This window comes from Orcinus orca, chromosome 7 (assembly GCF_937001465.1).
Source record: "Orcinus orca chromosome 7, mOrcOrc1.1, whole genome shotgun sequence".
NCBI lineage: Eukaryota > Metazoa > Chordata > Mammalia > Artiodactyla > Delphinidae > Orcinus > Orcinus orca.
In genome coordinates, this window is record NC_064565.1 from 120672067 (window position 1) to 120695005 (window position 22939).

The 22939-nt window shown below is 54.8% G+C and overlaps 1 protein-coding gene across 1 annotated transcript; it reads right to left on the reverse strand.

Annotated features, from left to right (window-relative positions):
- Positions 1-10027: 10027 nt before the first annotated feature.
- On the reverse strand, positions 10028-16980 carry FAM240C (family with sequence similarity 240 member C). Its single transcript, XM_049712302.1, has 3 exons — positions 16862-16980; positions 12974-13158; positions 10028-10245 (listed from the first exon to the last, which is right to left on the reverse strand). The coding sequence occupies exons 2-3, from the start codon at positions 13117-13119 to the stop codon at positions 10131-10133; spliced, it is 261 nt and encodes an 86-aa protein (XP_049568259.1). The 5' UTR covers positions 13120-13158; positions 16862-16980; the 3' UTR covers positions 10028-10130.
- Positions 16981-22939: the final 5959 nt, after the last annotated feature.

Sequence of the window (22939 nt, forward strand, 5' to 3'; positions counted from 1 at the left end):
GCTGTGCTGTCCATAGAGGCGTCACCTCTGTTCCTGGTTCCAGTGTGACCTCTGCTGGCGCAGGTCTCTCCCTCCCCAGCCTTGGCCAAACTGCAGCGTCACCTCCATGGTTTCCAACTTGTAGATAAACTAAAATTATTTCCCAGATGCAAAGCTTGCCTGGGTGGATTAAACTGGATGCTGTGACAGCTGAGAATTTCAGTGCTGGCCACTCTTCCTGTGGGTGCATAACAGGTGTTCAGTCCAGGAGTCTGACCACACCGGCTCAGAGGGCGGAGTCACCCCCGGCCCTGGGGTAGGTGTGGGGAATCTGCCCCCAGCACCACCACCCAACCCCCTCCCTCCCGTATGGGTGGGCTCTGCACCAGCTCCTGGCTTCTGGGACCTCCTGGTGGTCAGCTGGGCCACCCGGGGCGGACGGTAACCTGCCCCTCCCCCAACATCCCCGGCCAGCGCTGTGCGGCGGGCGGTCCTGGGCCTGTTGGACTCACGGTAACGGTCTGTGCCTCCCCGGGCCCTGCTGGCCACACACCTTGACCTCATCTCTGTCCCTCCCGTCGCCCGCCGGCCCGCGCACGTGCAGGGAGAGGGAGGGTCGGGTTCCCGTATGGCCCCTCTGGGTCTTCAGCACCCCTCGCCCTAGGAACCTGCGAAGAGCGGTGTCCCCTTAGGTGTGAGCACACGGGGACTTCAGTAAGGCCCACACCAGCCGGAAGCAGAAAATGTGGGGAGCGCTAGGGTCCTCCAAATAGGGAGTGGGCAGAGGGAGGCATCACGGATGGCATAAGGGGGGTGGTGCAGCGCCTCCGGGTCCGGGGGTCCTCAGTAGGCACTCCCAGTCTCCTCCCCAACTCCTAGCCCAGCCCCACCCCTCCCACCCTTCCCCAGCCCCTCGGTCTCCTGCCGCCCCAGGCCCCCGCCCCCAGCTCCGGCCCCTCCTCCAGCCCCCGCCCGGCCGCCCGCGTTGTCCTGCGGCGCCCCCGAGTGGCCGCTGGCGGGAAGCGCAGTCCTGCGATGGGGGAGGCGGGAAGGCTCTGCCGCTGTTTTAACTGTTTTAACTGTTTACTGTTTAATCAGAAGGTTCCTTAAAACCCAGCAAACTCCACCCATCGTCAGCATCACTAGCACACGGTTTCATAAATAATTAAAACTCATTTAATTACTTAATAATTCATTCAGAATTAAGATTCAGGAATACGATGAAAGCGAGAGCAATACCCACACTTGACCTGTGCGCCCCCATGCCCCCCCCCCCCCCATTCAGGCGTGCGGGCTATGTGAGTGCGCGGTCAAGGGAAGTTCAGGCTCGCGGACACTGGATAAAACGCCAAGGGCGAGCCTGGGGCTCAAATCCAGGGCAGCCGGCGCCCCAGCCCCTGTGCAGCCTGAGTGACCACGTTGGGTCAGGAGGACTAAAGGCAGACACGTTTCAAATGTAATTGCTATTAGTTCAAGCAAGGATGGGGTACTTAAAGTGTGAACGATTTCCTGATTTCTTGCCCTCTAGGGAGAGGCCATAGGGTCACGGTCGGGGACACAAACCCCTCCTCTCCTCAGCCTGTTTCCAGAGCAGGTTCAGGAGACCACACGCAGGGCAGGGGGCCTGATCTGGCCAAACCTGACTAGCTGGTGCCCCTCCCGAGGATGGGGTCGGCTGGGCTGCACCGGGTGTGAGCTGCCCCATCTTTTCATCACCTGTTCTCTTAGTTGAAAGATTAGACGGCAGACTGTTGACTCTCACTATGATGAAATAAAATTCATATTTTACGGCAAGATGAGAAAAATTTTAAACAAAAACCTTTCCTTGCCCGTTTGGGCCTCCTCCCTCCCCTTTAGTGTGTGCTGTGCGTCTGCGTCAACCAGACCTCCTTAGGAGGGAACCTTCCTTCCTAATCCTGTGAGGGCCCACAAGGACCTGTGCCCCACTACTCACTCTGTACGTGCAGGTCTGGATTACGTAAACTGTCAATAATACGTCACTTGATGCATAACTGTCTCAAGACCTTATGTAAATGGGCTTTGATTTCTAATGGGCAGAGCACTCCCCAGAGCTTTCTGAAAGACTCTCTGCAGTTATAATCCTGAGGTTGGCTAGAGTAAAATTTTCTATTTCTTTCTTGGATTGACTATTGATTAATTTTCATTGTCAATTAGGAAACACATCTGTTTTGTAGTCCAGATGTTCTCACCCGCTAGGGCAGTCTGGCATTCCCATCTAGAAAGTTATACAGCTCTAGTCAGAAAGGGGCTGGTGAGTGTGCCCTGACCCCCGCGTGGCCTTGAGAGGAGTGGGTGGGACAGAGGGCCATGTTGCTTCCTTTCCCAGGAAATGTGACTCTAGACACGGGGTGTGGGCTTTCTTCTGGGAGGCGCTGCTGCTCCGGGGGCCTCGCAAGAACTGCACGCTTAGTATTTGTGATTTGAACCGCTAATATCATTACTATTTGTAGTATTAATACTAATATCATTACTATTTGTAGTATTAATACTAATACCATTAATACTAATATCATTACTATTTGTAGTATTAATACTAATACCATTAGTATTTGTGTATTTGTGATTTGAACTACTTGGTCCATTTTCATTATGAAAGTAAACAAAAAATTCTAGCTCCCAGAGACAGAAGGTTAAGAACTGCTTCCTGGGACGTCTGCAGTTTTTTCAAGTTTCTCTTCTGCGTTATCCAGCAGTATCCAGCAGTTCTCTCTAGATAAGACAAAATGGGATTTGGGGTGTAGTCTTTTTTTTTTTTTTTTATGCGGTACACAGGGCTCTCACTGTTGTGGCCTCTCCCGTTGCGGAGCACAGGCTCCGGACGTGCAGGCTCAGCGGCCACAGCTCACAGGCCCAGCCGCTCCGCAGCATGTGGGACCTTCCCGAACTGGGGCACGAACCCGTGTCCCCTGCATCGGCAGGCAGACTCTCAACCACTGCGCCACCAGGGAAGCCCTGGGGTGTAGTCTTTAACAGTCAAAATACTGACATATCCCTGTTTCCTTGGTGACCCGTCCTGGGGTCCTGACGCTGCTGATGGTGGCCAGGTTTGGGGCCGAGAATCCACTTCCTTCCTTCGGAGCTTGAGTTTTGCCCTGACTGGGGAGGAGGCTGGTCTGCTGCTTGTCGGGTCCATTTTAGTTCCATTTTCGTCCCCTTGTGGCCCTTGCTCCAGGGCGTGGCGGTTCTTGTTCGTGCCCTGTGCTGCGGCTCCCAGGAGTGTCTGCAGGCCGGGACGCTGGTGCTGGTCTCAGTGAGGTCACGGCTCCTCTGGGCTCCTGGGCCAGCTCAGCGCCTTTCATGGGGGCCTCTCTGGCGATGCCCCACTTTCTTAGGCATCGCTCTGAGCGTGTCTTTCAAAGCTGCAGCCATGAGCTGCCCAGCCTGGGTGCTGGGCAGGAAATCATGCACCTGGGCTTCAAAGGATTCGAGACGATCAGGGCTGCAGCGAGGGGCACTCGGGGCGTTCATGCAGGGCTGCGGTCGGGGGTGAATCACATGGGCTGGTGTTGAGTGGCTAGACCCTCGGAGAGGGCGATAAACCCACACGCGGGGAGATAAGAGGAGTCAAGGCTTCCCAGGTGGCCGTCCACCTGGTGACCACCGGCAGTCTTGACCTAGGGCCACTGTCCCCTAGCCCGGCCACTGCGTGCTCTGCCTTCTCATCCACAGATGGGGCTGTCCCAGGCGGGAGCTCCTACGCTCAGCGGCTCCCTCGAGGTCCTTCCCAGGTAGCACCCCTACCAGCGCGTGAACTAGAAGTCGGGTCCTCTCACCTGAATCGGGATTAACCCAAGAAGGATCCTGGCAGGGAGGGCAGGTCTCTGTTCTGGGGCCTGCAATGCAAGCAGGGGGGTGCGCTATGGCTTTTCACAGACACCCTCATGCCTGGCTTTCGGAGCCCCAAGCCCTGTGTTGTCACTTCTTCCTGATAAAGTTCAAGCTTCCGTGCTCTTCCACATCACCTGTCCTCAGGTCTCATGGTGAACGGCTCTGTTGGATCTCTGGGGGCGCTGGGGGGCGGGTAGGTCCTCGGGACAGGAGTCCCCTGAGCTTGTGCTGCGAAGGGGGCTGGGCTGAATCCGAGGGGCGGGTACGCTGGAGGCTTGGCCACCTGCCCGGAGGTCTCTGTGCAGAGCTGGGAAAACAGCCCATTGTATTTTCTCCCCTCTGTGCGCAGGAATAACTGCTTTTGTTTATGGATTTTCTGAAACGTGTTTCTAAGTCGATTACCCCTGAAGGATGAGCTGCGCCCATGCGTGGCCCACAGATGCACCTCGAGGGAGAGAGTCATCCAGGAGCCGGAATCAGGCCAGCGCTACCCCCTGCCCCCACATCCTCAGCTTCCCTTTTATAAGGACCCATGTGACGACATTGGTCCATCTGGATAACCCAGGATAATCCCCCATCTCAAGATCCCTAACTTAATTACATCTGAGAAGTCGCTTTGTATGAAGGTCACATAATGCACAGGTTCTGGGGATTTGGACGTGGATATCGGGGGCAGCATTGTCCTGCCGACAACAGCACGAGTCAGATGGCCCTGAACAGTTAGCAGCTCACAAAACACTGTACTCTGCACAAAGTCTCTGTCTTCCCCAGGTTGGGAAAAGTCTATTTATAGCCCTTGGTTTGGCTCTAGCCTGGGTTATTAATCTTTCTCACACCGGCCTTCTCTGCAGCAGCTGATGAGGGACGCAGTGACCACTGGGCTGCACGCCCAGCCCCGTCAAGCACTGCTCCCTGGGTGGGGCCAGTGCAGGGCTGCCCCTCCCCCGTCGTCCCTCTCCAACTGCCGCCCTGGCCTGGACCTCGCCCTCTGCACGGGTGTAAGGCCCGGCCCCTTGCTCACCTGGACATGTCTTCAGAGCCCCTCAGGGACTGGCCACTGCCCCATGTCTCCCCTGCACAGCCCTGCCGACCTCCCGTCTTCCAGGGCCCCCTGGCAGCAGCCTTCACCCTGCTCTAATGGGGCCCCTGTCTGCCCCTGGGATCCCACAGCCCAGGCCCCTGGGACTGGCAGTGAGGACCCACCCCTCGTGGCATTTCCATCCCAGGACCAGGGGACCCCACAAATGTTTGCCGTGGGCTGGGGTCCAGGAAGTGAATGCTGACGGGCGCAGACCAGGCGAGGGAGGGACAGTAGGGCTGGTGGATGGTGTGCGGGCAGTGAGATGGCTGGAGAGGGACAGAACGAGGCTGGACGAGGCGCTGTCAGTCAAAGGCCGCGTGTGAAGCCAGGAGGACCCTCCCCTCCCCCATCCTGAACCCAAGGGCCATTCAGCGGTCCCAGGAGCACCTGCCCAGATCAGGGTCCGACTGGGAGGAGAGGGACAGTGGATCCTGGTGGGCAACGCATGAGACCGGGGACCTGAGATCCCTGGGTGGGATAAGCACCCCGCCCCCATCAGGGCCCAGCACTCGCCCTCCCTGGGGGTGGAGTGGCCTCTCCCTGGGGGCAACGCGTCCCTTCAGATGGGATGTGCCCCCCCGCCACCGGTCAGCAGCAGAGGTGGGGTGCACCTGAGCCTTCACTGTAAACCGTTTCTACTGGGATGAAATTCCCATGCAGTAAAGTGCAGCACCCAAGGGTCAGCTCCAGGCGCCGTGAGGACTGTGTGTCATGTAACCTCCACCCGCACGAGCTCTGGAGCATCTCCACCCCCACTCCGCCCCTGAGCTGCTCAGAGATGATTCCCTGCCCGGAGGGGACCGGAGTCCCGCTTTCACCATGACTCTCTCTGCCCCTTCTGGGATGTCACCTGCAGGATGGGCACGTTTTTATCACACCCCAATCTCCTTTCACCACACGTGCCACTTCGGTGCACGTATCCGCAGTTTGTTACTTTTTATTCCTATTATTTTACTATTGAATGTACCACAATTTGTTTATTCATTTTCTGTTCCGGGGCAGCTGCGGTACACACAAGCTTAGGACCTTTTGTTGTTTCAGAAAGCAAGGGAACTTTCAAGATGAGTGGAAAATCCTTTGAAAGGTCCCACTGGTCAAATCTGTGACAATTCAAGCATCTAAAGTGATGCTCAGAGTTGACTGACTGCATCCAGTCTATGTAAATCCATGAATCCATGGTGATGCTCAATAGAAAGCCTGAGAAATAGATCCAAGGTAGATATTAAGCCAACTTTTCATTTTGAATATTGGTGGCAAAGGGAAAATGAAACATTATCCTGCTTTCTGCACTCATGAGGGGCAGTCTAACCAAACCACGCCACTCACAAGGAAGAACCCACTTGAAAAAGGGATGTTGTCTAGTGGACATAAAAGTGGTGACAGATGAGCAAGTCCCCCTTGTCAGCTTTCTAGAAGTGACCGGTTGGACAAGGTGGGGATTTGTGGTCACATCCTCAGGAGTGTCTGCTGGGGACCTGGGCTTACCTGGCATCAGAGAGACGAGGGGCACGTGTCTCCCGGACGCAGACTCAGACTCAGCCTCATGCACAGGACGCCCAGGTGCCGGTCTTTGGGAGGGAGGTGACGTAGCCCTGATGTTTAGCTCGAACCTCTTGAGCCCTTGGAGGGAATTTCCATCTTTAAGAGGATAGAGAAGCAGACAAATGACAACACGAGGAAGGGGCCCCTCAGGACGGGGTTGGGGGACAGTCCCCAGGATGCTGGTCTCCCCCCGGAAGTAGAGTCACCTGCTCAATGCGAGTCTTGTTCACACAAACCTGTCACAGGAATTTGGGGGTAACTGGGTGCATTCGAAAAAGGACTCAGCATTAACTGGTGTCAAGGAATCTTTACACATTTTTGTTAAGTAGCTTAATTTTGCCTAGGCTGAGAAACGCTCTTATTCTTACAAGACGTGTGCTGAGGGAAAGAGAAACGGTACACGGCCAGCCACCGCTAAGGATGACTAACTTCCTCGTTTAATGAGCCCTGTTCTTGGTTTGGCAAGCCCCAGCATCACTGCTCTGCAGGGGGGACCCTCGTCCAAGGAGCCTCCATGGGTGCCGCCCATGGGGTCTCGAGCCACGGGGTCTCCAATTCGGAGGCCAGCCCTGCGTGGGCGGCTTCACTTCCCGCAATGACAGCCCCTCTGTCCCTTGTCTGCAGTGCCCAGGTCCAAATAGCTCTGAAAAGTAGAAGCTTTCTTTGTAGCTCACTTGTCAGCCAGACGCTCTCATATTACACTGAGAGGAAACTTCCCTCTGTTTTCCCGGCAGAAACATTAAGATGCTTGACCACAGGTGTCAGGAATTTCTGGGCTGTGGGCTGTGGTTCCTGCTAGAACTGGGACTGAGTCCCATGCAGGTGGAGCAAGGGACTCACGGGTGAGGAACAGCACAGCAAGCTGGGGGCCCGGGCGGCCCTACGAGGCTCTGCCGGACCGTCACCTAACTGCCTGACCCCAGCTTGGTTCTGGAGGACGGGCAGCAGTGGACTCAGCGTCACAGTTACTCTTCAGAGCGCGTGGCTCTGCTCGGCCTTAATGAGTTCGGCAAAACGTGGTGTGAGTTTCGGAAACCCTTCCATGATACAGCAGGAAAAAACCCAACTAGCCACTGGGAGTTATCCTGCTGTGCTAGGATGAACGTCAGACCTGAGCGGCAATGCTGTTTTGGGGAAGAGCTGATGGGCACAGTGGACGGACCCCAGGTGCCCCGTGGAGGTCCGAGAGCGGCAGGTGCCTGCACAGACCCGCTGGGAGCAGGTGTCTGTGCCCAACCTGAGGGCGGGAGTGCCTCAGGCTCAGGGGCGCCCCTCACATCAGGCAGCCCGGGTGACCCCACACCCTCTGCCATCACGGCCCTTCCCTCAGTTACTCCCGATGCCGGGAAGGGGCGAAGGTTTGTGGAGAGAAGAGAAAGGCTCTCTTTGCTCTCTTCTCCAGGCTGCGTGGCTGGGGCCCCATCCCCACTTCTCTGTGTCTCAGATTCTCCTCCAGAAGAGGAAGGAGTGGATATTCTGTTGGAATTCAGCCCCTAAACATGCTCTGCACATGTGGAAAATTACAAAAGAGCCAGGTGTGAGGAGAGCTCGGTCCTGAGCCCTCACGTGGGCCCCTGGGGCTGGGGTCCTGCCCGCCCGCCCTCGCTGCAGCACCCTCTCCCTCACCGAGTGCCTTCTGACCTCAGAGTCTAGCTTGGCTTCGCCTGAGACCAAGATCAACGATAAAGAGAGTAGATGCGGTTGGTGAAGAGCCTTGTCTCCATGCCATTTTGGCTTTTGCCACGAAGGGAAGGTCACTGGGTCACTGCAGAGTGACCACAGCATGACAGGCAGTGAGGACAGAGATTGCGCACAGCCTCACAACTAGGGCTGCTGCACCGACACGCCCTTCCACCCCAAACGGTCCAAGCTGATGGCTCTGTTTGTCAGTGTTGACAGCACGGAGCTCTAAGCCCATCATCAGATGAAATTACCTTCCAGCAGCCTGGGGCTTTGTGAGTCTTAGTGACGGACTTTTGTTCTCCAACTATTTTTAGGGCAATTAATCACCACGTTCCCAGCATGTTTATCAATGGAATGTCCTGAGTCACGAGCAATGACGGACAGCCCACGAGGTGACCCAAGGAACATGTGTTTGCAAGTTGGTGTCGTAAGGGACCTTTGCTAGGTTCTCTCCACTGGGCCATTTGGGGAGCTAAGCATCCATGCTTTGTGTCAGGTTCTGGGCCTTTCCTGCTGGACTTTCGCTTGCCTTTCCACTCTGTGTGGTCAGCTCTGGAAACGCCCTACAAGGCATCTGTGTTCAGCACAGGATGTCACGTGGATGTCACAGGGTGTCACGTGGCCATTGGTGTCAACGTTTTTTGTCTGGTTAAGTCTCTGGAGAGGCTCCCAAAACTGGTGAAGCCATGCTCCTTCCCCTCTGCTTGCCAACTGGACCAGATGGTCAGAACAGAACAGAATCCAAACCCAATAGTTACTGAGTCCGAGCTTGCACTGCTGGCTGCACGACAGGCCAATAACTTGAGAGACCAGGAGCTGGGGCAGGGAATAGGGACTTTATTAGGAAAGCCGGCAGACCGAGAAGATGGTAGATGCATGTCCCAGGGAACTGTCTCACCCAAGTCAGAATTCAGCCTTCTTTTATCCTAAAAGGGGAGGCGCGTGGCTGGTTGTTGCAGACTTCTTGGTGTCAGCATCTTTTGTTCTTGCAGCTGTCCACCTAGGTCAGGTCAGGATGTTCCTGTAAACCTCCAACAAGACAAGTGGTATTCTCTGTCCTGCAAATTTTTCTCTTTATATGAATGAAAAGTGTTGTACCCTTAAAGGTCAGAGCCTTGAGAATGGGCTACCCTGTATATTTCAGGTTATAGGCAACACTCTTTCAGTGATTACTTGTAGCAAAAGCAATAAGATACAAAAGTTAAAGAAACAGACCCAATATCGAGTCAGATTTGTCCTTCCCTGTTACTCAATCTGGAGAGGTGACGTGAGCTAGACCCCAGCCCCATACCGGCAGTCCTGCACCGCCAACGAGGGGCCGCAGTGGCCACTGCTGGGCGCACACAGGCAGGCTGGCGGAGAGGGTCAGGCACCGGCTGGTGTCTGGGCCTCATCAGGAGATGAGACAGACCAGGTCCTCCTGCTGCGGCCCGGCCTCTGCTGCATGCTCGGTCCTCCTGCCCGTTTGCGGTGGTCACAGCCCCCGCTGGGGGGCTCGGGGGGGACACGACTGAACCCGAAGCCCCGAATCCCGGCTCGGATGGCCTCTGCGGACTTAGGAGATTTGTGCCTCCAGACCCGAGTGAAATTTCTGACTGTGAGGACAGGACTGCTTAGCTTCCTGAGATGTTCCTGGTAATGAGTAAAGAGTGTGAAGGAATTCTGGGGAAGCACATGCTCTACACACCTTCACGTCAGGCATCATCCTGAGGCTGAGCTTCTGCACACATTTTGATCAAAGGTGAATGAAACTGTGTTTAAATTGCACGAGTCCCTGCAGCCCAGCGGCTTCTCTCTGTGGCTTGTTGTAAGTTAGTAGCGTCACTGTCGCTTTTAATCTGTGTACATTTTACAGGTGCGAAGACAAATGTGCACAAAACATCCACTTATCTTAGATTTTATTGGGCGCTTGCGTCACGCTAGAGATGGAAAACCACAAAGCGGTTCTGCTGGCGCGGGGGCCACGGCGGGAGCGTCGGGGGAAGCAGGTCGGGCCTCAGGCTGCGGGCTGGTCAGGGGTGCCGGGCGGGGTGGGCCCCGGGGGCGCCTCCTGGCTGCTCAGCATCATCTGGTTCCTCCTCTCCAGCTTCCGAGCCCACTCGCTGCGGAGCCTGGGGCGGGCGACCGTTTGGGCTCAGGGAGGGCTGGGGTCAGCTGGGCCCGTGTGTTGGCACCTTGGCCGCGTGCGAGCTAAGCTGCCCCCTCCCTGCCAGCTGGTGCCCGCGCTTCAGGCCTCGCCTGCCACGGAGGGTCTCACTCGGGCTCCTCCCAGAAGGGAAAGCGGGGATCCAGCTGCGTCCTGACTCGCACCTGGGGATGCGCCCATCACTGCAGTCACCTGTGCTCCCAAGACCTGGATGCGCCCTCACGCCGGCCCCTTGGGCGGTCCCTTCCTGGGAAGGTGGCCTGTTGCGGTGACCACAGCACAACACACGGTGTGCCCCGGGCGGGAACGGCCTGGCCAAGGGGTCACACCTGCCTGTGGGCCACATGTGAGCATGTGGTTTGGTTTGGAGGGAGGCAGGCTGGGGGGCGCCTGGCCCGGACTGACCTCCAGGGCTGGCGGGCAGACTGGTAACGAGAGTCCCCGCAGACACCTGTCCCAGTGCCCAGGGACCTAGGTGAGGAAGGCGCCTCCCAGCAGCCCATGGAGAGGCTGGGACAGCCGGGCCCCGCGCCTCGGCCACGCTCCTGCCCTTTACCAGGCTGTGGTGGCCCTGGGGACGTGGCCCAGAGCTGCTGCCGGCCAGGAGTGAGGTGTGGGCTGGCAGGGGTCTGAGGCTCCGTAACAGCCACTTCTCTCCAGAGAGGCGAAGATGTCACCCCCTTCCCCAGTCTGGCCCCTAGCAGTCCAGGACCTCGGTGACTAACCGGGCCGGTGCTGACCCGTGGCCCACTCTTGGGACCTGCCTCCATAGGCCAAAGACCCAGAACATCCCAGGGCCTGATGACACATGAAAGACAGGGACAAGGCCACGGAGACCCAGGAGGGAGCCTGGGGTGGGGGGGAACCATTCGTGTGACGGTTCCGTGCAGGACCCCTGCCCCCGGAGGCCAGGTGGGTGCAGTGACCAGCTCTGGGGCCTTCACCGTGAGGACAGGAGATGTCATGGCCCCCATGCCTGTGCCGAGTGGCCAGAAGCCTTGGACGACGGGGGGGGGGGGCGCCCAGCGCGCCAACCAGACCTCTGGCTGCTCACAAGGTCAGTGCAAGCCTGGTCCCGCCGCGGCCCCCAAGAATCCTCCTTTCCAGCCCAGCTTCCAGGGCGGCAGCTGCTGGTGCTATCTGGGGGCTAAGGCTGCGCCCACTTTGGAATTTTCTGGCCATTTGAATCCTTGTCTAGGTGCTAATACGCCGTCTTAGCTGTCCACGAGCGGTCACTCCTGGGTCTGCTCAGGGTCACCTGAGCTCAGGGAGATGCCCTCAGCACTCACAGGCCCCTGGAGTCCACCCAGTAAAGAAAGAGGTGACTTTGTATCTGCAAGTCAAGCAAATGTGCAGGAAGGAGTAGAAGGGACACGTTGTTTTATCCTGAACTCAGTGGGAACAACTGTCAGAAAACAGACAAAGCCAGACTAATCCTGGGCGACAGCTTCCTACAAGACCCTCAGGAGAGTGGGGATGAACGGACGGGGTGATGGAGAGACGGGGTGAGGAGGGATAAGGTGATGGAGGGAGGGGGTGAGGAGGGATAAGGTGATGGAGGGAGGGGGTGATGGTGGGACGGAGTGATGGAGGGAGGGGGTGATGGAGGGAGGGGGTGAAGGAGGGATGGGATGATGGAGGGATGGGGTGATGGAGGGAGGGGTGAAGGAGGGATGGGGTGAAGGAGGGATGGGGTGATGGTGGGACGGGGTGATGGAGGGAGGGGGTGATGGTGGGACAGGGTGATGGAGGGGGGCTGAAGGAGGGATGGGGTGATGGAGGGAGGGAGTGATGGTGGGATGGGGTGATGGAGGGAGGGCGTGAAGGAGGGATGGGGTGATGGTGGGACGGGGTGATGGAGGGATGGGGTGATGGAGGGAGGGGGTGAAGGAGGGACGGGGTGATGGTGGGACGGGGTGAAGGAGGGACGGGGTGATGGAGGGACGGGGTGATGGTGGGATGGGGTGATGGAGGGAGGGGGTGAAGGAGGGATGGGGTGATGGTGGGATGGGGTGAAGGAGGGATGTGGTGATGGTGGGAGGGGGTGATGGTGGGAGGGGGTGATGGAGGGATGGGGTGATGGAGGGAGGGGGTGAAGGAGGGACGGGGTGATGGTGGGACGGGGTGAAGGAGGGACGGGGTGATGGAGGGACGGGGTGATGGTGGGACGGGGTGATGGAGGGAGGGGGTGAAGGAGGGACGGGGTGATGGTGGGACGGGGTGATGGAGGGAGGGGGTGAAGGAGGGATGGGGTGATGGTGGGATGGGGTGAAGGAGGGATGTGGTGCTGGTGGGAGGGGGTGATGGTGGGAGGGGGTGATGGAGGGATGGGATGATGGTGGGACAGTGTGATGGTGGGACGGGGTGATGGAGGGAGGGTGTGAAGGAGCGATGGGGTGATGGTGGGATGGGGTGAAGGAGGGATGGGGTGATGGAGGGATGGGGTGATGGTGGGATGGGGGGAGGGAGGGATGGGGTGTTCCTCTCTCCCACTAGTGATTCAATAATGTGATTTTGAATCTGAGTTAACGTGGCTGGTGTTCAGTGTTTTGTACCCATTTCTCCTGTGACACTGATCTGGGGAGACGAAGCGGGTGGTGGTGGTGGGGTCTGTGGACGTCTGCATCCTGAGGGCTGAGCAACCCTGGTGCAGGTGTGTTTCTGTGCCCCCAGGTCGCTGGCACTGTGCTCACCTGTCCAGGGCACTCCTGCGGATCCTCATGTCCTCGTTCTGCAGCTGTTTAGTGTGAAGCTCGATTTTTTTCTCCCAAAACATCTTTATCACTCCAGCATCGTAGGACACCCTTGCCGGATTCTTCAAGGTGTAGCTTTTACTCATTTTCTGGATAAAGGAGAATTACAGGACCTCAGTCACTTTCTGCCATGTTGGTGCGAGAGCACATGAAACCAGCTTGTTAACAACAAAGAAGTTGGCTTGGCCCCAGACATTTCCCAGGCACCCTGTACACCTTTTTGGGGAGTTGGACTGTCAGCCCCTCATGGCCTAAGACCAGCGGCCCTGCCACCTTCTGGAACTGTTTCCTGTATTAGAGGAAGTAGCAGCTGATGGCAAATCCCATTTTGGGTCTTTGGATGTTTCATGCAGGTGGTCTTGGGTGAGGACGGCTAGCAATTCATATGGCTCCCCGTGGCAGGTGTCCCTTCCTGAGCACCCTGAGCTGTCGCTGAACCGTGTCCTCCAAGTCCTAGGTGGTCCCAACCCCCAGGACTGCAGAACGTGATGGAGGTAATTAAGGCTAGAAAAGGTCACTAGGGTGGCCCTGACCCAGTAGAGCTGGGGTCCTTATAGGAAGAGGAGGTCAGGGCACAGACACGCACAGAGGGGCGCCCCATGAAGACCCGGGGATAAGGCGGCCGTCCACACGGCAAGGAGTGAGGCCTCAGGGGACCCCGCTGCCCACGCCTGGCTCTTGGAGTCCAGCCTCCAGGATGGAGACGTTCAGTGTCTGTTGCTTCAGCCTGTGGTACCTTCCAGCACCTCATTGCATGACCAGGTTTCCAGCTTCTGTAAGCTCGGGGCCCTAGTGTCTACCCTGCACACACGACCCCGACACGCCTTCTTCTGGACGTCCCAGTGCTGTGCCTGGGCTTCCTGTCTCCTGGGTGCCTTTTCAAACATACCCCAACCAATCCAGAGGCTCCCTCTGTGGGCTGCCACACTCCGGGCCACGATCCACTTGCCCTCATCACCCAGGACCAGGTACCAGAAACCAGGGACAGCCCTGCACCCCGGGCCACTGGAATTCCTCAGCTTGCCCTGCCTCATCTGGGCCTTCCCATGGAAATCACAGCCCCCTCTCTCCCTGCCCCCCAGCTGACCCTGCCGCTCCCCGGGAGGCCATGCAGTGTGGGGCGTGCCCCCTCCTCTGGGGACCATGAGTGACAAACTGTCTGTTCAACGGCAGTCACAGCCTGACCTGCTGGCCTGGCTGCACCCCACGTGTTCTATCAAGACCCCATGTTTCAGAACACACAGGTGGACACTGGGTCAGGAGAAGCCCGGTGGGAGATTCCAGGACCCCAGTGGACCCCTGAAACAAGCCGAGATCATTGGAAGGGCACCTCCAGCTTAATTAGAAATCGAGATCAAGGTAAGTTTCTGGGGACAGAATGAGCTTTTGTTTTTCATGTAGAGTTGGCTGCTGTTAAAACCTCAGGCCGTGCACTGAAGGGCCAACCAGGCTGCTCCCTGCTGGCAGAGGGGGAGCGGGGTGGGGGCAGCGGGGGGGAGGCCCAGCCCTCAGCCCCACAGCGCTGGCTCCTCTGTTGCTCCACCTGCACGGCGTCTAGTCCACAGCTTCTAGTGAAGAAGGGGCCCAGTGCCAGCCTGTCAACACATGCTGCATGTGTGTGCACGTGTGCACACGTGCCTGTGTGCATGGGCGTGAGTACTGGGGAGCAACTTCCGTGCTCTGGACACTGGTTGACCCTCGGGACAGAGGGCTGCCCATAGGGACAGCTGCTCACATCTGTGGCCAGAGCTGGACCCAGGGCGCAGTGTGGGAGAAGGAGATGATGCTGGTGCAGGAGCCCGGGAGGAGAGAGGAAGAATGATGAGCCGCCCGCTTCGCAGTCTAAAAGCATCTCAGGTGCAGGATGCTTACAAAAACTAAAGAAGAAACCACAGAGCCTGGAGACCGGCAGCAGATCCCTTAAAACAACTTTAAATCTCCGAGGCTGCTGGCTTGTTGGGTCGGGGTTTACGCGGCTGCGTGACTAACCCCAGAGCGCCAAGCCTGCACCTGCTGTGGATTCGGAAGGAGAAACAAAAAAGACACTTGCAGGCCTCAAGGGCGGAGGGTGAAGCTGGCAGGGAGGGTCTGGGCAGGAGGGCGGGGGAGGCGGGGAAACGGCGGGGAGGGCTGTCCTGTCCGAGCCGCGGGGTGAGCCACCCTCCTCCTGGTCACTGCCCTCCACGCCAGGAGCCCGAGGGATGGGACAGCCTGCCGTGAACCCATCTTTCAGGGCCATCGTTTATTTTGGTCCTCACCCTGGCACGTGGGGCTGGGCTGTCTTCACCATGTTCTCACCAAGGAGGTGGGGACAGGCTGGATCTGGGAGCAAGTGCAGCCCAGCTGGGGACAGGGTCTACTGTGACAGTGAAATTGCAGAATGCCATGGGCATGAGGGGAGACCCCTCCTCACTCTGTGTGACTGCGTGGCTGTCTGTCCCTCGTCCTGGAATGTAGCCCCTCCCCAGCCTCCAGGGATGAGCCCTACTCCGCTGTCATGTCCACACTCTGAGGACCCCAGCCTCCCCTGACAATCAGGCAGGGCCCCTCCTCTGGGTCCCATGGGCCTCGGTGTGTCTCCAGGTGACCACAGGCCCCCTGTGGCACCAGGATACACACGTATATTTGCAGAGCAAATAAAGAAATAAGTGAACTCCATGAAAGGAGGCTGTTAACTCCAAAATTAGCAATGATGGGGAAGGAGTCAAGATGGTGAAGACCCTGAACTCACCTCCTCTTGTGAGCACGTGCAAATTCTAACTACTCACAGGGCAGCTGTCAGTGAGAGTGACCAGAAGACTGGCAGGACCTTCCACAACTGAGGATATACAGAAGGAACCACCACCAGCCAGGTAGGAGGGGCGGAGACACAGTATAGTCAAGACCCACACCCTTGGGTCTGCAACCCACAAATGAGAGGGATTTCACGATCATAGAGTTTCTCCCCAAGGAGCAAGGGGTCTGAGCCCCACAGTTAGCTCTCCAGCTTGGGGGTCCTGCACCAGGAAGATGAACCCCAGAATGTCTGGCTTTGAAGGCCAGCGAGTCTTACTTTCAAGAGAGCCAGAGGGCTGTGGGTAATAGACTCTGCTCTTAAAGGCAAAATCTCACGCACTCCCAGACCCAGGGCAGCGGCAGTAATTTGAAGGAGCCTGGTTCAGACCCCTTGCTGATCTTGGAGAGCCTCCTATCCCCCCAGGGTCCCCCGTAGACCAGAGGACTTAGAAACGCCGCAGTTTATCCCCCAGGGGCCGAATCCTTGCTGGCAGTGCTGCCGGTGAACTAAAAGAGTGAAAACGAAAAAAAAAAAAAAAAAAAAAGAGTGAAAACGTGGGCGACTGTGTGTGTGTGGGGCTGGGGTGCATCCACTCAAGGGTTTTGCCTCTGGGAGGGACCAGGGGTTGGCGCTGGACTCCTTCTGACCGAGGGAAAAGTTGACATTTTGAGGTGAGTTGGCTGTTCTCCTTGCGGGGCTTCCCAGAGACACGGGGTATCAGAGCTTTTACTCTCGGGAAGACCAGCCCTGCAGTGCAGCCCTTCAAACCCTCACGGAGCGGAAACAACGGACAGACAGCCAGCCAGCCAGCCAGCCAGCCAAGGGGCACCAGAAAGCCAGCAGCGGACAGTGGAAACAGTCCCCGCAGTCGGCGGGGGTGGGAGGAAGGGGGAGGGGGCCGGCGGCTCGGTCTCCATCCCGGGCTTTGTCACCGGAAGGCTGAATGGCAGAAGCTGCTAACAAAGTTAAATCCCCAGAAGACGCCAGTGTGCGGCCCTGGCTCCCGCACCCCGCGGACGGCCCAGCCCCGTGGTCGCATCACCCAGGCTTACTCTGAGGTCTGTCCGGGCCGGTCGGCGCAGCTTCTTTAGGCAGGTGTCCTCCCGTGTCCCCAGCGCGCCTGGACTGTGCCTGCCCCTCGCTTTTATACGGGCTTGGTGACACCGTGCCTGGCGTCCGGTCAGAGGCCGGAAAGACGAGCTGCCTTCAGTCTGGCGGCCCCTGGAGACACGATGGGCTCCCGCCGCAGGCCCTGGCAGGCACGCGTCCCTCGGCTGCCCGGCCAGAAACCGGAGGGCAGCCCGGGGAGTCTTCCCTGCTCGCTGGCTCCTGGCAAGATAGTGTTACCAAAATCACCGCCGTCTCTTCCGGATGGGCTGCTCCTGAGACGCCTCGTAGGCTGAGGTTTAAAAAAAAAACCTGCTGGCATCAAACCCCCTTTATCTTAAGATGTATGAGAGGAAGGCCTCCAAACAATACATGATTACGCTCATAGTAAGGCAGCCGTATTGTAAATAGCGTTCTTTAAAAATTTTTCTTTTATATTGGAGTACAGTTGATTTACAATGTTGTGTTAGTTTCAGGTGTTCAGCAAAGTGATTCAGGTATACGTATACATATATCCATTCTTTTTCAGACTCTTTTCCCATGTAGGTTATTACAGAGTATTGAGTAGAGTTCCCTGTGCTAATAGTAGGTCCTTGTTGGTTACCTAGTTTATATATAGTTGTGTGTATCTGTTAATTCCAAACTCCTAATTTATCCCTTCCCCCCTTACCACTTTGGTAACCACAAATCTGTTCTCTATGTCTGTGAGTCTGTTTCTGTTGTGCAAATAAGTTCATTTGTATCATTTTTTAAGATTCTACATATAGGTGATATTATATGATGTTTGTCTTTGTCTGACTTACTTCACTTAGTGTGATCATCTCTAGGTCCATCCGTGTTGCTGCAAATGGCATGATTTCATTCTTTTTGGATCCACCTCCTAGAGTAATGAAAAGGAAACAAAAATAAGCAAATGGAACCAATTAAACTTAAAAGCTTTTGCACAGCAAAGGAAACCATAAACTAAATGAAAACACCATCCACAGAATGGTAGAAAATATTTGCAAAGATGCGACTCACAAGAGATTAGTCTCCAAAATATACAAACAGCTCATGTGGCTCAATACCAAAAAACCAAACAACCCAATCAAAAAATGGGCAGAGGACCTAAATAGAAATTTCTCCAAAGAAGACGTACACATGGTCCACAGGCATATGAAAAGATGTTTAGCATCACTAATTATTAGAGAAGTGCAGATCAAAACTACAATGAGGTATCACCTCACATCGGTCAGAATGGCCATCACCAAAATGTCTACAAATAACAAATGCTGGAGAGGGTGTAGAGAAAATGGAAACTTTCCTACACTGTTGGTGGGAATGTGAACTGTGGAGAACAGTATGGAGGTTCCTTAAAAAACTAAAAATAGAGCTGTCATATGATCCAGCAGTCCCACTCCTGGGCATACATCTGGAGAAAAACACAATTCGAAAAGAAACATGCAACCCAGTGTTCACAGCAGCACTATGTACATAGCCAGGACATGGAAGCAACCTAGATATCCATCCACAGGGGCATGGATAAAGAAGATGTGGCACATGTATACAGTGGACTATTACTCAGCCATAAGTAACATTTTTCTTATTTCTTAGCTCATCGTGGGAATTTTATATTGAGTGTGGTCATGTACATTGGCCCCAGGAGCCCTTCACCAGGGAAATAAGGTGCCTCCTGGGGTGGCCTTTGCAGGGCAGGAGGCAGGGAAGGGCGGGAGGGGGACCCCCAGGTGGACACTGCAGTGACTGGGAGGGAGGTGGGACAAGAGTTCCGGGGCCGGGTCCAGATTCCGGCTCGGCTCTTGGCTCCTGGGGGGAGGCGTGTGCCCCTCGCAGAGGACAGGCCGGCAGGGAAACCCTGAGGGTGGACGGCCAGGCCCCGGGCACAGTGGCTCACCTCGAAGCTTGGGCTGGATGCTCTTCGTAGGTCCCGGACAGCGGGGTGCCTCGAGACGGAAATGGTGCAGGAGGCATGTCCAGGTGCATTTCGTCCTGGGGAGCCCACTTGGAGCATTTGCTAACCTCCGGCACAGCCCGGCTGACTCTGCTCTGAGCCCAGGGGAATCAGGGTCCAGCCCCTCTGGGCGCCTCCGCTGGGACCCCTGGGCAGCCAGGTCCCCTGATGCTCTGTCCACTCTGTGCGCCTCAGCAAACGCATGTAACTCGCCAAGACGGGAAATGCAGCTGCTGTTTATTCTAAGTGCTTCCCCCAAGCCCCTCTCTCCTCTCCTCCGGGACTCTGATTACCCAGGCGGGATCTTTGGTTCTTGACCCACAGGTCAGTGGGCTTCTGCTCACTTCTTTTCCTTTTCTCTCTTCTTCAGATTGGATAAATTCTGCTGATTTGTTCTGTAGTTCACCAGCTCTGTCTTCTATCATCTCCAATCTGCTGTTGTGCACAGTAGTTTTTTTATTTTGAATACTGTATTTCTTGGCTCTAGAGTTTCTATTTGATTATGTTCTACAGTTTTTTTTTTATTACTGCTGACATTTCCTTTTTTTCATGCAAGGTGAGCATATTCTTTCACGTTTTACCTGAGCACACATTGAATGGCTCCCTTAAAGTCCGTGACTGCTGTCTTCATCACCTGGGTCACCTTGGTCACTGGGGCTGGAGGTCTGTTCAGATGGTAGACCACAGTTTTCCCTCTGTTTGTATGTCCAGTAAGTTTAGATTGCATCCTGCACATCTTGGACAATGCGTTGTGGAGATCCTGCCTCCCACCATGAGTGTCTGGATTTTTGTTTAATCAGGTCAATCAGGTAAACCCCAAGTTCTGTCTCCCTGCCATCTCTGACAGGTTTTCTCATGGCCACTTGGAGTCCTGCACATGTGTTGGGGTCAGTGGGAGATTTGGGGTGAGATCTCCCCTTTCTGGGATTCCTCCTTGGTCTCCAGCTGCTGTGGTCACCCAGCCATTTCTGGGTCTTCACACCAGTGGACGTGGGTTTTCCTCCTGAGGTTTTGCCCACCTGAATGGGGCAAACTTCCCTCAGGCAAAAGGCCCTGATGAGGGAAACGCACGCACATGTTCCCCTCCACGTACCGACTCCTCAGTCTGCCCAGCCTGCCGGTGTGTTCTGCTGGTTAGCTGCTTGTCTGCCCAGAGGATGCAGGGGGCCGGCAGGTCTGATGTGCACAAGCTCAGCCGTGGTGAGAAGTGGACCCTGGGAACCCCTCTTGAGATAAAGGGCCTGGTCCCAGCCTCAATGGGCTGACTCTGAGGGGGGCTGCCCCCCACGAAGGAGCACAGACCCCTCACTCAGGGCTCTTGTCAGAAGGTGTGGCTGACACTCTCCTGGCCAATTCTGACCAAGGATGAGTTCCTGGAACCCGGGCTGGGGAGGGGTTTCTGGTCTCAGTTTCCCATCTGTGCAATGGGCACAAAGGGGTCTGAGTGAACATATGAGTGGCACATGAACAGGGGTTCTGCATGTGGTGATGGTGGATCTTGTTGTTTTAATTGTTTTAATATGCTCATTATTCAGGAAGATTACATGAAGGGTGTGAGAATCCTCTGAAAAAGGGTTCTGGGGCAGGTGGCCCCTGTTTTTCTGTCTGACTCTACATTTCTCAAATGTATTTGATAACAGGACCCTCCTCTATTTTTTTAGAAACCCTATCAACACCCTGAGGCATGTGTTTCGAAAACATTATTGGGAGTAATCTGACTATTACCGTCATTCTAAATAATCTGAATTTCATCCACAAATCAAATCAGACTGCCATCTTCTCCAAACTGATCTGCCTTTATTTTCCTTTGGCCCTGATTTTTTTTAAACAAATTTATTTATTTTATTTTTGGCTGCGTTGTGTCTTTGTTGCTGCGCGCGGGCTTTCTCTAGTTGCGGTGAGCGGGGGCTACTCTTCGTTGTGTTGCGCGGGCTTCTCATTGCAGTGGCTTCTCTTGTTGCGGAGCACGGGCTCTAGGCACGCAAGCTTCAGTAGTTGTGGCACGCAGGCTCAGTAGTTGTGGCTCGTGGGCTCTAGAGCGCAGGCTCAGAAGTTGTGGCGCATGGGCTTAGTTGCTCCGCGGCCTGTGGGGTCTCCCTGGACCAGGGCTCGAACCCGTGTCTCCTGCATTGGCAGGCGGATTCTTAACCACTGCGCCACCAGGGAAGCCCTACTCTGATTTTTTCATCCATTAATTTTTCATCCTGATACATCATAAGTATTTCTATCAGCCCCCTTAAATGAAATTAATTGCTGTAGGTAAATAAATCAACTGCTTTCTAAGGGAAGAAATAGAAACACTGTTTATCCAGATTTGGGGGATATTAGGGAAAAATGTAAACTTCCGCGAAGCCAGATGATGTCACGTTGTTCTCAAGGCAGATTCAGGGGCCGCCCTCGAAGCACAGAAATACTGACCCCTCCGCTGCCTCAGCCTCCTAAGCGCCCGTCTCCTGGGGCCGGCTCTCCCCAGATGTGTGAGGCGGCTGGATGCCGACCTCGCTCTGCCACGTCTGACGACCATGAGGCACCACGTATTTCTTTTTTTAAACATCTTTATTGGAGTATAATTGCTTTACAATGGTGTGTTAGTTTCTGCTTTATAACAAAGTGAATCAGTTATACATATACATATGTTCCCATCTCTCTTCCCTCTTGCATCTCCCTCCCTCCCACCCTCCCTATCCCACCCCTCTAGGTGGTCACAAAGCACCGAGCTGATCTCCCTGTGCTATGCGGCTGCTTCCCACTAGCTATCTATTTTACGTTTGGTAGTGTCTATATGTCCATGCCACTGTCTCACTTTGTCCCAGCTTACCCTTCCCCCTCCCCATATCCTCAAGTCCATTCTCTAGTAGGTCTGTGTCTTTATTCCTGTCTTACCCCTAGGTTCTTCTTGACATTTTTTTCCTTAAATTCCATATATATGTGTTAGCATACGGTATTTGTCTTTCTCTTTCTGACTTACTTCACTCTGTATGACAGACTCTAGGTCCATCCACCTCATTACAAATAGCTCAATTTCATTTCTTTTTATAGCTGAGTAATATTCCATTGTATATATGTGCCACATCTTCTTTATCCATTCAACCAATGATGGACACTTAGGTTGTTTTCATCTCCAGGCTATTGTAAATAGAGCTGCAATGAACATTTTGGTACATGACTCTTTTTGAATTATGGTTTTCTTAGGGTATGTGCCCAGTAGTGGGATTGCTGGGTCATATGGTAGTTCTATTTGTAGTTTTTTAAGGAACCTCCATACTGTTCTCCATAGTGGCTGTACCAATTCACATTCCCACCAGCAGTGCAAGAGTGTTCCCTTTTCTCCACACCCTCTCCAGCATTTATTGTTTCTAGATTTTTTGATGATGGCCATTCTGACTGGTGTGAGATGATATCTCATTGTAGTTTTGATTTGCATTTCTCTAATGATTAATGATGTTGAGCATTCTTTCATGTGTTTGTTGGCAGTCTGTATATCTTCTTTGGAGAAATGTCTATTTAGGTCTTCTGCCCATTTTTGGATTGGGTTGTTTGTTTTTTTGTTATTGAGCTGCATGAGCTGCTTGTAAACTTTGGAGATTAATCCTTTGTCAGTTGCTTCATTTGCAAATATTTTCTTGCATTCTGAGGGTTGTATTTTGGTCTTGTTTATGGTTTCCTTTGCTGTGCAAAAGCTTTGCAGTTTCATTAGGTCCCATTTGTTTATTTTTATTTCCATTTCTCTAGGAGGTGGGTCAAAAAGGATCTTGCTGTGATTTATGTCATAGAGTGTTCTGCCTATGTTTTCCTCTAAGAGTTTGATAGTTTCTGGCCTTACATTTAGGTCTTTAATCCATTTTGAGCTTATTTTTGTGTATGGTGTTAGGGAGTGATCTAATCTCATACTTTTACATGTACCTGTCCAGTTTTCCCAGCACCACTAATTGAAGAGGATGTCCTTTCTCCACTGTACATTCCTGCCTCCTTTATCAAAGATAAGGTGACCATATGTGCGTGGGCTTATCTCTGGGCTTTCTATCCTGTTCCATTGATCTATCTTTCTGTTTTTGTGCCAGTACCATACTGT

Bases quoted from the DNA above. Each gene is read 5' to 3' on its own strand.
- FAM240C (XM_049712302.1), bottom strand. From the start codon at position 13,119: ATGAGTAAAAGCTACACCTTGAAGAATCCGGCAAGGGTGTCCTACGAT. The intron at 10,246-12,973 runs GTGAGCACAGTG...CGCCCGCCCCAG, and splicing joins CGCAGGAGTGCCCTGGACAG to GCTCCGCAGCGAGTGGGCTC.